Source organism: Endocarpon pusillum (genome assembly GCF_000464535.1).
Source record: "Endocarpon pusillum Z07020 unplaced genomic scaffold C740401, whole genome shotgun sequence".
Classification (NCBI taxonomy): domain Eukaryota; kingdom Fungi; phylum Ascomycota; class Eurotiomycetes; order Verrucariales; family Verrucariaceae; genus Endocarpon; species Endocarpon pusillum.
The window spans coordinates 1-15,171 of NW_006913606.1; the positions used below are offsets into that span (position 1 = coordinate 1).

The following is a 15,171-nucleotide window of genomic DNA, read 5'->3' on the forward strand; positions in this document are numbered from 1 at the left end:
CCATAAATTTCTGCGCCAAGCTTCGGGCCCTACCAGGGCTCCACCCATTGGGCTACGGGTAGTTAGGGCAGACGCGACGCGGTCACAGAACCTCTAGCGCTCCTACTGCCCCTTTTTATGCTTCCTCGACAGTCCTCTGGCCCCATTCTCGCCAGTGGTACTCGGTAGGCTAGCTAGCCAATGCACATTGACCAGTCTTCCACGTCATGACTGCACAGTCGATCAAGAAAGGCGTCTGTGATGCACTCGCCAACGTCGAAGTGTCTGGTTCATTTGCCTGCTTTCATGTTCTAGACTCCTTTCCCAATCCTGCCCTATTCATCCGCGGCCTGGGCACCATTGGCTTGCCATTATCCGTGCGAGATGCACAAGCAATTGCAAGCTCATCAGTCACGCAGCAGAGCCCGTTCGGCAAAGGTTCCCAGACCTTGGTCGATACCTCAGTCCGGAAATCATGGCAGATCGATCCCGCCTACTTTCACCTCCGCAATCCTAGACTCGGTCATCACGTCGGACGCGTTGTCGAGACGGTAGCCAAAGAGCTCAACGTGGCTTGTGGTCCGCGCCATGTGCGTGCTGAGCTCTACAAATTGCTATTGTACGAAGAAGGCGCTTTCTTCCTTCCACATCAGGATGGAGAAAAAGTCAAGGGAATGTTCGGAACCCTTATGATTTGCTTGCCTTCTCAGCACAGCGGTGGCGAAATCCATCTCTCGCATGAAGGCAAGCGTCAGATAATCAGCACATCCGAGACCTCGGATTTTGAATACTCATATGCGGCGTGGTATTCTGATGTCACTCACGAAGTCAAGCCAGTCACTGGCGGATATCGACTTGTTCTCATATACAATCTCGTACAGACCAGTTCTGGACCCACTGCCACCGCCTCCGCCAGCACCGACTCAAAAAGCAAACTGAAAAGCGTTCTCTCACAGTGGAGTGCCGTGTGCAATCAAGAGAATCCTGATATTCCTCGCATGCTGGCCTACAAGCTCTCCTACAAGTATTCAAAGTCAAGTTTGAGCTTTGAAGCCTTGAAAGGTAGCGACCATGTTAAGTTTCGGTATCTCCTCGACGCTTGCAATGATCAAAACTTCCTCGTCTACCTTGCTCACATCGAAAAAGAAGTTACTGGTGGATGCGATGAGAGCGAATATTGGGACCGTTGTGGTGGCGGCGGTTACTATGGATACGACGAAGATTCAGCTGATGAGGACACGGAGGAAGAGGACCAAAGTTATAGGACTAAAGCTTCGATCAAAGATAAAAAGGATCTAGGTGGTTGCCACGAGATCATCGACCTTGTCGATTCTTCGATTCAGCTTACACGAGTCATCGATCGAAATCGTAAAGAAATTGCCAAAACCGTGGACTTCGATGTTGAAGATATTGCCCAAGGGGATATCTTCGAGCGTGCTCCCGATGGAGAGGACTTCACCGGCTACACTGGAAATGAAGGGGTCTCGACAACACACTTCTATCATGATACCGTGGTCTTGTTACTTCCTCAAACATGTCGTGTCGACTTGATGTACAAAGCAGCAAAAGAAGATCCTGATCGTATCCTGAGTTGGATGAAGCGGCTTCGAGAAGACCACGGCACCACTTCAGATGCTTCTAAAAGACTTGAGCTGGAAAGACTTTGCCATCTTGTACTTCAACAGGAAAGAAAGACTTCGTCAGAAAGATTCTCGTGCTTAAGCACATATATTGAATCGACTGAACTCCTGGAAGGGGTCGCCTCTGCCGCTTTGAAACTAGATAACGTACCACTTTTAGAGGAAGCTCTTGGACTGCAGAGAGGAGAACCGTCGGTAGAAATGTTCGGAATCATTGGGGGGGCCATCCCGAGGCTTGGATTCGAGACCCTGAAGCCAGCTCTCGAAACCGCCTTCAGGCGTATCAAGCATATCGATTCCAAGCGGTCTGCATTGCTTCACTTAGCTGGTGAGCCATCGTCTGCTTCAGGGAAGACTTCTGATATGGAAGCAAGTGCGGTTAAAGGTTGGGTCAGAGCCCAAATGGAGTCCATCTTTCTATCATGCTCAAGCGTAACGCCAAAGGATGGTACTGCGTTGGCAGAAGTGGCAGATGAATTTGGCGCTAAAATGCTAGAACAGCGCATTGTACCCTTTGTTGAAGCAAAATCGGATCACACATCATTTGCCATGGCATTCCTTATCCGTCTCTTCGAGCTGCGGGGGCGTCAGGTTCCAGTGAGCACCGTGGCCGAAACATACAGAAGAGTCATTGAGAAAGTCATCACACAATTTGATTGGGGAGCCTCTGAGGAAAGACTGCCAATTTTTTATCCCGTGTCTGGAGATGTCATAATGCAAACGTTGCAGCAGTGTGAGGTGCTCTCGCTCAGTAACGCAATTTGCAATCTATTCCATCAAATCCAACATTCTGCTCTGAATGCACGAACAGATGTTTTTGGAAGCCTTCTGTTGCCGTATATTGAGCTCCTGCTAACACATTTGCGGAAAGGAGGTTCATGCTTTATGCTCAGTAACGACTGCCGTGAGCATGTACACCTGATCTTGCAAGCGTACATCATTCGGTACATTGGGCCAGAGCCTCGAAGACCTACAGACTGGTCTCGTCCAACGAGGACTGTCAGATGCAGCTGTCGGGACTGTCTCGATCTCAAGGCTTTCGTAAAAGACAGCATCCGTGAAACGTGCGAGTTTCGGATTATACAGGCTCGGAGAAAACACCTGGAGAAGCAGCTTCCGCGGACAGGTTATCGATGTCAGACCATCACTTCTGGATCACCGCATGCACTTGTCATAACGAAGGTCCACGAGCAATATGTACAAGAGCACTCACAGTGGCAGAATCGGTTTGATTTTGCCAAGAAGCATATCAGAAACCTCGACAGCAATCCGTGGCTGAAACACTTACTCGGTGATAAGCATGACGAGATTCTAAACTTGAAAATCACGGACCGGCCTTTGTCTATGCTCAGCCCACAGCTACACAACAACAACAAGAGCGAGTTGGGCCAACACTTCGCCGGCAACAAAAGAAAGGAACCGGAGCACAATGGTCACGAAGCAGCTGATCCAACCAAACGTACCAAACTCAATATTGTCGATTTGACCGCAGATTAAGTCGCACTGAGCTTGCAGAAGATGTTAGAAGAGTCTTTTCCCATGTCAGGTGGCATCGGAGGGTGCTTGAGGCCTGTGCCAACGTTGGAAGGACGGATGTGAACCATCCTGAGTGCAAAGCAAAACACGCCCCATGTACTGTAGGATGAAGATGAAATTGTGAAAGGTTTGGAAGGAGGTTTTCCATGGTTGAGCGGCTGGCTGACATAAGGCAAGGATGTGAGGCTGTAAGATATCGGAACTGTCCAAACTGTCCAAACTGTCCAAATGGCAAAATAGCACATATACACATGTATGACAGAAGCAGAGAAGTGTCAAGAGGTGATTGCTTTCTACCAGTAGGGCCCGGCATTCTCTTCGCCTTCTAACTATGGAAAGAGTCGGAACACCTAACCCGAACATCTGAAGGCTGCGACCACTCATGACGCGAGAGACTCATCACTTCTTTGAGTTCTGCTGTGATGTCAGATTTCTATCTGTGCACCCCGGACCAACATGGGTATCGCTTGGTATTGCGGGGAAGCTCTCAAGTCGAATGCATATCATAAGTATTTGAGTCCTCTCTTTCTGTTTGCCATCTGCCTTCGTGATACAATCACCATTCTACACCCTGAGACCTCTCCATCATCAATCATGTGTTCTTCCTTCACCACCCAAACGGTTGATGTTCCGCACCTGGGTGGCATACGCGCTTCCTACCACATGCCCTACCCCTACGACTCTTCCAAACCCACCCTCGTTCTCGTGAATTCCTTCACCACCAATGCCAAGCTCTACAATTCCCAATATGCCAATAAATCTCTAACCGACACCATGAACTTGCTAGCCATTGAACTTCTTGGGCACGGCGGGACGATAGCACTGAAGGTAGACAACTGGACGTATTGGGATACTGCGATCATGAATCTACAGGTCATGGAGAAGTTGGGCATCGAGAAGGCGTTTGCGTTGGGGACCAGTCAGGGGGGTTGGGTCACGGTGAGGATGGCGTTGTTGGCGCCTGATAAGGTATGACTCCAATACTATGTGCTCACTTCGTTCCCTCTCTCTCCTTCTCTCCCTTTCTGTGGTCTCTGGTTTGGAACTGGCTCGTCTTTCTTTCATTGGCATGGGAGCAATTAGAGGTCAGTTCTGCTCCGAAGCTAGGAAGACGAATGACATGAAGAAAGATCCTCGGCATCATCCCCCTAGGGACCTCCCTCTCCGCCGAAACCCCCCATACAATCTCCCTGGGCTGCTGGGACTGCCACGCCTTGCTAACCCCCAGTATCGACTCCTGGACCACCAACACCTCCAGTCCAGACTTCGTCCCCGATGACTCCTACTGCAACTATCTGGTTGACATCGGGTTTGGGGAAAATTGCGAGAAGGAAGTCAGGGAGTTCTGGGTGAAGGAGATTAAGGACAATTATAGAGGGGATGAGGGGAGGAGGCGCATCAGGATGGCGGCTATTAACCTTCGAGATCGGGATGGGTTGAGGGGACGGTTGTGGGATGTCAGATGTCCGGTTATTTGGTTGCATGTTAGTTCCTCAATACTTCACCTGCCTTTCCTTTGCATCCTGGTGTTGGTCTCCTGCTATGGTTTGTCCGATGCTACTGGTGGTGGTGTTCTAAGCCTCTCTGTGTATAGTGCTAACACGCGAGGTCTCAATTAACAGGGCACGAACGACGTCGTCTACACCATCGCTAACGCAAAAGAGGAGATCAAGCTGTTCGAGAACGCGAAGGCCGCGGATCTGATGGTCGTGGAGGGAGGAGCGCATTTTCTGAGTGCGAGTCATCCGAAGGAGGTGGATGAGACGTTGATCGAGTTTTTAGGGAGGTGGGCTGATCAATGATGATGTATGATGGTTCCTTTTGCAGGGGCAGAAGTAAGAGAGAGGGTCAACAGGTGGGTGATTGGATGACCGCAGATTTGTAAGCTTGGATCAATCTTTTGCGAAGGTATAGAAAATAGGAATAGCTGTTGAGCTGCCGTGCCATCCCATCTTCATATCAAGAATACTTGTCACTCCAAGCGCACAATCACTGGCATGTCCACACATACATATTCACCTTTAGATCTATACACATGATCCTACGGCAGACTATTATTGGGTTGACGACGCATCAAAATTTGGAATCTCAAAATCAGTTTTGAGCCAGCAACAGGGTCATATGATTCTGTTTCAGGGCCTTACTCTCTAAGGCCTTATCCTCTTGCGGCACCCTCTTGGGGCACCCTTTTAGGGCACCCTTTTGAGGCCGAAGCTTGGCGCAGAAATTTATGGCAGTTCTCAGATCCCCTTCCTCCTCCCCCCTTCTTCATTCCTCTATTTCTCTACCAATACTCACTCAAATTTAGGGAACAATGGATTCTAAACAGGGAAATAGACGCCGCGTCTGCCGAAAGTCTCATTCGATTGATCCTCCTTCTCCTGCGGCCTCACGAACGCCAAAAACGATGGTTGATACGCCGCGCCGAGCGCGCCTTCTTGCTGACGCACGCCACACAGCTGGCAAATTGCCTCGTACAGAGCTATTTAAGATACATAATATATGGCTCCGAACGTGCAATTCAACAAAATATGAAGGATTTTGGTGTAGGGACCTATATGGCTGCACAGAAAAAAATGCTCTCACAATCACATATCGATGCCCGAATTATATGGGGATTTGACCGTCGATATTGGCAATTGGATGCATTTAAGAAGTTTCGATGGTGTGACGAGTCCCATTTTGCCACTTGCTTGCAACGACAAGCTCGAATTCATCGTCGCAAGGGTTATGAGGCTCGAAATGCCCTTTCAAAGACCCAATTTAGATTGAAGCGCCAAAATCAATCTGTACACGTATATGGCGTTATTGGATGGAATTTCAAGGGTCAGCTCCACTTCTATACTGGCTCTGGTATAGGGGGACGGCTTGTTCAAGCTGATTATATGACTATTTTGAAAGAAATCGTCGCTCCTGATTGGGATAAAGATTGCATATTAATCGAAGATAACGACGGGCCTCATGGTACCAAGGGCAAGGGTCCTAACAAGGTCAAAGCACTCAAGGACCTTCTAGGGATCAAATGGGAGATGAACCCTGCTAATTCGCCTGATCTCAACCCCATTGAGACGATCTGGAGGATAATAAAGCAGCGCTTGAAGTCCAGGGGGGTCATCTTCGAAGAAGCTGTTCTGCGCAGGGCTATTCAGGAGGAGTGGGATAAAATAACTCTGGATGAGATTAATAGGGCTATCTCAACAATGCCAGATAGAGTAGCTGCCCTAAATGAGCGAAATGGGCGCCCTATCCCCTACTAAATGGCTGTGTAGATAGCACGAATCTGAGAACTGCCATAAATTTCTGCGCCAAGCTTCGGGCACCCTCTTGGGGCTCTTAAGGTACTCTCTTAGGGCACCCTCTTGAGGGCACCCTTTTCAGACATTCTCTTTTGATATCCTCTTCTTACATCCCCTACTTGTATTTTATGACCATAATTTATCAGAGGAAACTCAGTATATACTGTAAGAACAGCTCTGATTTTGAAGTTCAAATTTTTGATGTGTCGTCAACCTAATAATAGTCCGCCGTGGCTCGGCCTGTTTCGCCAAGACAGGAAAAGGGGGCCCTGGCCTGACCCACATTGCCCAGGAAAAAGTATGGACCTGCCTGCGGGAGATCTGAGGCAGTGGCAGTCGTCGACTATTTGATTAGCATAAAACCATCACCAGGCAACTATCAATACAATTCTGGACTCGATTGTGCCAGAACTTTCGGCTCGAGACAAGCCGTCTGGTGGGAGTGGAGGATATTAAGGTTGGTAGGAGTGAATGCACGCTCAAACCATCAAAAGTGGGGCTTTGACGAGCTGTGATGTTGCTATCCTATACTTCATAGATACACCAGAGACCAACAGGTCACCCCATACGTATGACGCCGACTGCAAGTTTGCTAAAGGAGCCCATAACGAAAGACATGCGTAACCCACACCATGAACGCCTTCCCACCAGGGCCTCGAACCGCGTGACCGAAGAGCAATGGCCATGCCTTGAGCGTACGGATCGCCGCCATCAAAATCCCGGGCTTAGTCCTCGTCGCTTGAAAGCCCAGCCTCGTCTTTTCCTTGTACTAAAGTATTGATCAGCTTCTTATACGGATAAGAGGAAGGAAATTGTCGACCCACCGGTAATCTTGTGCCGATCGAGGCTGTGTAATACCTTCAAGGTGCTCTCCAGGACTTTGAGTTTCTCCGTTGCACGACTTCTTTCGACCCTGCTTTCTTCACTTTCTGCAGCAATGCTTTCAATCTCGTCCGGCTCTAGAGCAAATACCACTTCAGGTGTGAACATCTCAGGCAGCTTTTGTAGCAGACACTGTTCAATGGCGAGTTCGCTGAAGACGTCCACGATGGTTTTTTGGGCGACCTGGACGACCTCGCATTAGCATCTTCACTGTGAATGTGTAGAGTAGATACAAGAAAGTGATAACAAACCTTGTAGTAGGCTAGCATACAGTCGATGGCCTCAGAGCAAGCAAAACGGTCCATGTCAACCTCTGTCCTTGAAGTCATTGAGGTTAGCAGAGGCCGCAGTTGAATTCCAGTGTCTGGGGAGTGATATGTTTCGTCGATATCCGCAAGCCCAAAATGCGAGCAAAGCCTCTCTTCGAGGAACTTTTGCCAGTGCCTTTCTTTTGCCTTTTGCACGTTTTCGATGAAGTAGTGGTTGTAAGTATTCGGATGACCTCGTTGGTGCGGTGCTAGCACTTCTGCAGCCTTCTGTTCCGTGGCTTTTTTTAGCGCATCCATTTCAGGGTTGATAATCTGCCGCATCAGCCCCCCGATCGTCTCGTCATCTGCAATATGGTCCAAAATCATATTGACCGTCGTTCTGGCTGCCTCGATGAGCCGGCTCATGAACGCGTTCACATGTGAACCCCATGGAGACGCCTGCTCGAAGAAAAGATCGCCTATGATCAGTGGATTGTAGGTGCCTGGGAGCTCATAGCCGCTGCTCCGCTTCATCAAACCCAACACCTCCTGGATATAGTCAGAACGCCGGATGCGAGGTGGTGATAGTGGTGGGCTTTGGAAGGGTTGGGTCTCGTTGTCATCTAAAATGTACTTTGCATGTCCTTTTGTTCGCATAGTATCAGAGAACTCTGTCAGAATGGCCTTTGCCACCGCACGAAGTCGCTTGTTGTAGCCGTCCTTGGTCATTGCGCTGCCAAAGAATTGGTCGACATATACTCCCCCTACTGCGGCCTTGGCGAGTGAGGAAAACGATTGGCTGATCTGGAGAAGGTGCAGACGCTGGTCTTTGAGCGTTGCTCGCGCGCCACCCAGTCGTTCAAGAATACTCTGGCACTCCTTTACCCCGCCTTCCACGTCCCGGATGAGGTTCGGTAGTTCCATTAGGATCTGATCCTTGAGCAGAGAGCTGAGTCGTGGTTTCAGTGAAGTAATGCCTACGTGCGTAGGCGGAAGAGTAGTCCAGATGCCCTTGGAAAAGAAATCTCTCTCAGCTTGATCTCTTTCTTCGGCAGAAGAATCTCTTGTGTCATAGTCACGGTTCTTCAATACATGCCAACCCAATCTGAAATTCACGTCCTTATTTTCGGCAAGGTCAACGAACGACCTCTCACTGTCGGAACCAGCATGAAGAGTGTCAGGTTTGGTGATAATTCCAAGTGTACGTAAGCCTTGGGGATCTAGCTCCCGAGCGTATTTAGTAACGATCTGATTAGCGAAATCGTTCTTCGCAGATACGACTGCAAGAATAATACTTCGGGCCTTTTTCATATAGGAAAGAACCAGATCTTTGACGACTTGAGCATCGTTATCTGATTGAGCCTTATTGCCTGCTTGAAACAGACCAGGAAGATCCACTAACGTCAGATGTGGTTGATTTGGGCCAGACACTTCAACTCGCAATATGTCATTACTGAAAGCCTTTGCGTCTCCATCAAGACCCATAACCTCTTTGGCGTCATTGACTAGATGCTCGAACTGATCAAGTTCAACGATCTCATGTTGAAACTTGAGTAATTTTGTCTTCTCGCTATCGGTTCGATCAGGACCAGGCACGATGGTGACGCTTGCATTGCTATCTGGACCTCGGCGAAGTATAAGCTCTGTAGCGAATCGGGTGCATAGGTTGTCTTTAGTGGGAAAGCGGATTCCAGATACAGCCTCAAGCACTGAGCTCTTTCCCGACGACTGGTCTCCACAGACAATTAGTTGAGGGAGGTCGATATATCTGCTGATGCCTTGCGATCTGAGACTATCGATAATGTTGAGAAGATCGCCATGACCCTTTGACTGTAGAGAGATAAGGGGCGTCTCAGCCGCGGATTGATCTCCCATGTCGAAATTGAGTAGATTTGATTTCTGTGGCAGAGAAGAAGGTGTGGGGAAGGAGTTTCAGGTAGAATGTTTTCTGCGGAGGGGAATGATGGAGAGAAGAGTGGAAAGTGCACCCTTTTAAATGTAAAGAAAAACAGAGCACATAGAGCAGACACATTGAAAGCGGAACATCGTGGCTGGGAGCATGGCTTTGTTGGACGGGCCATCACTAAGAGGGCAAACACAGGCCCGGCTCTAATTCACTTGAGCCTGCCATGCCGGTGTTGGGTAGCTATCATCTCCCCACAACGAGTGCTCGGCTGAGTAGAGTAGCGATACTACCAGGAATGTTGGGCAAAATCGACCCCAAATGACAGAGGCTGAGCGATTGCGGTATCCCAAGGATTATGCAGACACCCAAGAAGCTGGGATGTACAGAAAACGCGGCAGTCAACATTACACTCTTCCTCCTTGCAGAGAGTAGGTGTTGCGTGCCGCTTGAGCTGTTGCCTGCGCTATCTTGGAGATAATGATTGTCAAAATGTGCACTGTGCCGCTGCACAGCCTTCGTGCATGAATTGCAGCCTCCCTATCCGCCTGGTCAGACTGTAGGTCAAGCTAGATGAAGCAAGAATGTGTGGTGTATCTATGAACACAGTCTGCATCGTGAGTGCTTGTGCGCTTGTGCTGGATAGTTGAGAATCAGCATACAGGTGCCCTAATAGAACGTAAGATGAGGAAGATGGGTGGTTGGAGGTATACAAAAGATCATCCCAGACCTTTAAGAGGCGTACAGAGAAGAGCGCTTAACCACAGGGAAGCGGCACGCTGGGATCAAAGCTGGCACAAGGCCGAGGCCCCTAAGTTAGACAGAATTGGTGGCCGTCTTGGCTCCTGCAAATCTGTCACAAGAAGTGGGACTATCTAGGCACAAGAGTCGGCCTAGAGCCGCCCAATCATTATGACCCTTTTGATTTTGCCCAGACGGCCACTAATTCCGATGTCTACGTAGTAAGTAAGTATGGCCGGGGCCCAAGGCCCATACAAATAATTGGTGTCGCTCTTGGCATGGTATTTGATGACAAATTGGCTGGTATTGTCTGTAGAGTAGTCTGCTAGCTATAACTCTCATTTATTTCGCCATTTCGTGCTGTGCCTACAGCGTCACTAACTGTATCAATGGGCCTCGGCCCTCCGGGCCCGGGTCCCGGGCATCCGTCCACTACTACGTAACTAGTCAATAGACCATCAGCTTGCCGACCTACGAAGCCTTACATTTGATCCAAGTTACGGAGTAGAACTACATAAATGCTGGGGACAGATTCGTCTGTTACGAGTAGCTTTGACAGGCAATGGTCTTGTGCAGGGACGATCCGAGTCGAGATTCTCCTGCGTGCGCCTTTCGGCTACGGTCCGGTCTTTGCGAAAGCCCCCTCAGTGACCGACCCGAGCCGAACTCATCCATTAAAGATATACAGTGGCTGAGGACCTGTCCCGACACCAAGCAAGGCAGACAGCCGGTGCCACTCAGTGTGCAGCCCTTCGCAATAACCTAGGCAATCATGTACTGGCTGAAGATGCTATCTCGAAGAAGCTAGGTACGGACAATGTAGAAAGGAAAGGAAAGGTAAGGAAAGAGATATAGCGTGTGATGAAGTTGGAATGTGAATTCGCTACTATGTGCCAGCCCAGCCGAGATATGGCTTCCCCATCATCCATCGCTATACCTCATTACTTTCCTGAAAGGCCAAATTTTCCACATTATCTGTTATTGCGTTGAGTGACGCATTTTGCCGACCTTGACAGGACACCAGGACGACCTACATGCTCGCCCTGTAGGACAGTTTTCTTCCCTTGCTCCACAGATTATATGCAAATGAGAATTACCATATTCAGTTGGCTGATAATGAACCATGATATGCGCACCGTAACTCGAGGTCGCACCTTGGAGGAAGCCACCATTCCGTCGTGCCAACCAGATACCCCTATGGGCTAAAAAGAGAAGAAAAACTTAAGCTCGGCATAAGAGCCAGCTCCAAGTCTATAATCGCAATGTGATTCGATGCTTGGTTCCGTGAGGCTTGCTTTGTCTGAGGAGCCACGAATTCGCTTGTGAGGATTAGGTGAGGATGACCAGTTCCCTGGCAGCAATAAAATCTCTGCCTGCAAGGTAGCTGGCTGCAAGACTGCCCAAGTTGGAATGCTCGTAGCAGATATGGGAAAGACGCCGTCACTTATGTGAACATAGGTATTACTTATCTCTTGAGAAAGAATAGGCGGGATTTACTCCGCACTTCGTATACTGAAAGGAGCGAGCACTTCAAGGCCCATCATTATTCATGAAAGCGTAGGGTGAAAGAGATTTGTATGTCGGCTTGATGGGAGCACCATTCTTTTCAAGCAATCTCGCCGCGTCGCGCTCCCGTTTCTTCCGCAAACGCACTTCAAGACTTTCGTAAGCCTCGTCAATCTCAGGTAGGAAGGAGGTGGCCGTTGGGCTGATACTGGCTGGCGATTCCTCATTTCGTGAGGGGACAGGTCTCTCTGGCAAGGGCGGCATAGGCTTTTCCAAGTACGCATCAAAGGCCTTGGCATCGGGTACTCTGTCCTTGGCTGGTACCACTGATGGCTGTTTCGGAGGAGCCGGCGCCGGTCTCTTCAATTCAGGGACTCTAAATTTCACTGGAGGCGCCAGCCTCAGTTCGTTTTCCGATTCTTCATCGACCAAGATAGCTATCCAGACGCCAATCTGATCGTGGCTGCCAACGAGTGGCGTAAAGGCGATCCATCGATTGCGACCTCGATCGCCTGGTTTCATCACCCAACGGACCTTCGCAGTGACACTTCTGCCTTGTGCTAGGGCCTGGGTGAGCTCCTCACGGACCTCAGGACTACCTCCAATCTTGTCTATTATAGGAGCCTGCACTATGCCGGGTAGGCGCAAAGAGGGGGAGGCGAAGAGGACACGTAGGGATGGATAAGGTCGAATGAGAAGATACTGTAGATTCTCAGCAATAGAAAAATCAATAAGAATGCAGGAAGCTTACATGCTGGTAAAATCCACCCAGTTTGTTGTTAACCCAGCTTTCAGAACCGTACTCTGACAGGGAAGCGGAGGAAAGACCTCGCAGGAGAGCTGCAGGACGCTGCCAGTTACCGTTCGTTGACCGGACATCGTCATCTGCTTGTTCTTGTATCGTCGGCGCCCTTCGACCGCCATCCTCGTGTTGGTTCTGCGAATCCAGCATCTCACGTGGGTCTTGAGATTTGTCTTTCGGCTTGCTCCCTTCTGGAGGAGCAGTTGGACCCATGAAGTCGATTTGAGGGCCTCTTTGAGAGACCTCGCCATCTAGATCGGCGCTGTCAGGGAGAACGTTGCTGACGTCAATCTGGGCGCCGAGAGTATATCTGATCTTTCCGCTGACGTCGCGCAATTGAGCGAGCATCAATACATTTAGGAAAGGAGACCCATCTCTACGACTGGATAGAGGAATCAGTCAGCTAGCGAGTATGACCATGGCATTGCAGTGCTTACTAGTTAAGGATCAGGTCGCAATGATCTCGTCCTTCGTCCAATGCTTTGCGGATACGATCGATACTGGCCTTGTTTGTCCTTGGTCCCTGCAGAAAACGGCAATTGCGTCCAATAACGTAACCCATACTATACTGAGTCATTTGATGGAATGCTGTGCATGCCGTCAGCTAAATATAACAGAACGGCATCCAAACTTGCAGACCACAAACCTTTTGAGGCGAAGACGATAGGATTGTCAGTTCGCGACGGGTCGGTCAGACAGAAGACCTCCAACATTCCCTCCGGCTCATCCCTCGAGGGTGGTACGGCAGGACCTGCAATACGCCTCATCATGCTTGACTTGACCGTCTGTACATACAGCTGAGTCACAAAGGCCGGAAGATCTTCCTTGACTAGGACGTTGAACGCCTTTTCGGCTTTGAATTCCAATTCCGAGTTCATGGATGTCTTAGTCGGCGCAGACGTAAAGTCGTGCCCTGGTATCGCTTCTAGAGAATCTGCGATTGTGATGGCATAATTGACAGCTTTCAAAGCTTCTGCGGCATCCAGGTGGTACATTAGCATGGGAATCGATCTTGGCCGGCAAGCGCTGAGGAAAGCCGTGAAATCCAGCAGTGAGGATGGATCTGCAAAGATCTTCTTTAGATGTTCGCCAGCAAATAACAGATCGCAAAGAGCTTCGAGAGCATGTAGATCGTTTCCAATCTTGACCGGCGCTGCCAGGTCGAATTCGTCTGATGGGGCGACGAAGGGGTTTTCATTATCCGAGTGCTCACCCCTTAGAGACTGTTGCATGGCAGATGTGACGTCGGTGTTGGATTCTTCAACTGAGAAGGTGCCAGATTCTCTGGGTGAGCTCCTCTGCGCCGAGGCATGATCTGACCCTTCTGATTCTTGGAAAGGAGCCTGTTTATTGGAACTACAGCGATGGTGAGTAACATGTTCGGAAAAGGGCAGAGCGAATGAAAACAAAACCCTACTTTGTGCGATGCCGCAGTTGACCTGACCTGGAACGAGCATCTGCTCTGGGAGAGGCGCGGCCTTCATCGGACCTGCTGGAATTGTCGGAGGAAGAAGCCTGCCATTCCTCTGCCGCCAATCTCACTGCTTGATTGTAATAGATGTCCTCATACGACTGCAGCCTTGAGTCACCTCGCTCAGTGGGTTCGTAGTCGCTGTGTCCTGATTCTTCTATGGTGTGAAGGGGCTTGTTGCTAGGGAAGGCGTGCAGAGCGCCGACATTGGACATTTGGCCAATTGGCTAGGGTGTTCTTTTGTCTCAAAGCAAAAAGTGTCGCTCGCCTTCTAGAAATGAGATGAAAGTACGGTAGGAGTGAGGAGGGGAGGGCACGGGATGGTAGTGAATAAGGAATATGGGTGACCATGTGCATTACGAACTGAGCCAGAACTTTGACCTGCTTGGAACGCAACGGTGAGAATCTACTACCTACTGCGTGATAAAAATTTTAGCCCAATCCTCGACCGTGCGATTCGCATAGAAGAGCAAGATTGATCCTGGTTGACTCTGGGCTATTCCCAATCAACGAGCCGTCGGAGGCTTATCGATCAAGGATGATGGACGTTGAAGCCCGGTGCAATCTGCGGCTAACGTAGCAAGGATGGGTGAGAGGGGGGAGAAGCTGGCCAGACGCAGCTTGCTCAATGGCGTAGTTAATGGGCAATAACTAGAATCCATACTACGGTACCAGGCAGAAGTAGCCATATAGCTCGGCGCTAGTAAAACTAGTTTTCTTTCATTGTGCCACAGCTCCCGAATCCACAATCTGAGAGCTTATTTTGTCTTTAGCTATACAAATTGGTCAGTTAATAACCGTTATCAAGAATTTAGCTTAGCGGTTATGAAAGCATATCGAGTCATACAGGGTCAAAGATACTAGCGCCAAGCTATGGCTACTACAATTCTGCTTGGTACTCTGTACCGTAGTAAACTTTATGCGAAAATTCTAATACTAGTAGTTAGTACGGAGTAAAACTAGTTACTGGTATGTGGGAGTGGCATGGTGAGGTAGGGTGGCACGAGGTGTCCCGACAGATTGGGTGCCGTGATTTCGATAAACTAATTAAACCGGAACTGATTGTGCCATGCATAGTCGGTCGTTTTTGGGTAGGATCATTGCAATTTCGGCAGATCTTGTTCCTTATGCCTTGTCCTCTACCCCTGGGGCTCGGGTCCTGGCGAT

The 15,171-nt window shown here is 49.4% G+C and overlaps 5 protein-coding genes across 5 annotated transcripts; 3 read left to right on the plus strand and 2 right to left on the minus strand.

Annotated features, from left to right (window-relative positions):
* Nucleotides 1-206: 206 nt before the first annotated feature.
* Nucleotides 207-3,116, plus strand: EPUS_07791 (uncharacterized protein; the record flags this gene model as incomplete). Its single annotated transcript, XM_007789345.1, has 1 exon — nt 207-3,116. One exon carries the CDS (start codon nt 207-209, stop codon nt 3,114-3,116), a length of 2,910 nt encoding a protein of 969 aa, XP_007787535.1.
* A 495-nt stretch (nt 3,117-3,611) lies between these two features.
* EPUS_07792 (uncharacterized protein) lies at nt 3,612-4,957 on the plus strand (the record flags this gene model as incomplete). Its single annotated transcript, XM_007789346.1, has 3 exons — nt 3,612-4,124; nt 4,286-4,639; nt 4,778-4,957. 3 exons carry the CDS (start codon nt 3,612-3,614, stop codon nt 4,955-4,957), a joined length of 1,047 nt encoding a protein of 348 aa, XP_007787536.1.
* Nucleotides 4,958-5,686: 729 nt separating this feature from the next.
* On the plus strand, nt 5,687-6,412 carry EPUS_07793 (uncharacterized protein; the record flags this gene model as incomplete). The annotated part of the gene is made up of 1 exon (XM_007789347.1): nt 5,687-6,412. One exon carries the CDS (start codon nt 5,687-5,689, stop codon nt 6,410-6,412), a length of 726 nt encoding a protein of 241 aa, XP_007787537.1.
* Nucleotides 6,413-7,176: 764 nt separating this feature from the next.
* Nucleotides 7,177-9,456, minus strand: EPUS_07794 (uncharacterized protein; the record flags this gene model as incomplete). The annotated part of the gene is made up of 3 exons (XM_007789348.1): nt 7,177-7,220; nt 7,276-7,516; nt 7,585-9,456. 3 exons carry the CDS (start codon nt 9,454-9,456, stop codon nt 7,177-7,179), a joined length of 2,157 nt encoding a protein of 718 aa, XP_007787538.1.
* Nucleotides 9,457-11,755: 2,299 nt separating this feature from the next.
* Nucleotides 11,756-14,219, minus strand: EPUS_07795 (uncharacterized protein; the record flags this gene model as incomplete). The annotated part of the gene is made up of 5 exons (XM_007789349.1): nt 11,756-12,433; nt 12,483-12,915; nt 12,971-13,121; nt 13,180-13,889; nt 13,951-14,219. The coding sequence occupies 5 exons, from the start codon at nt 14,217-14,219 to the stop codon at nt 11,756-11,758; spliced, it is 2,241 nt and encodes a 746-aa protein (XP_007787539.1).
* Nucleotides 14,220-15,171: the final 952 nt, after the last annotated feature.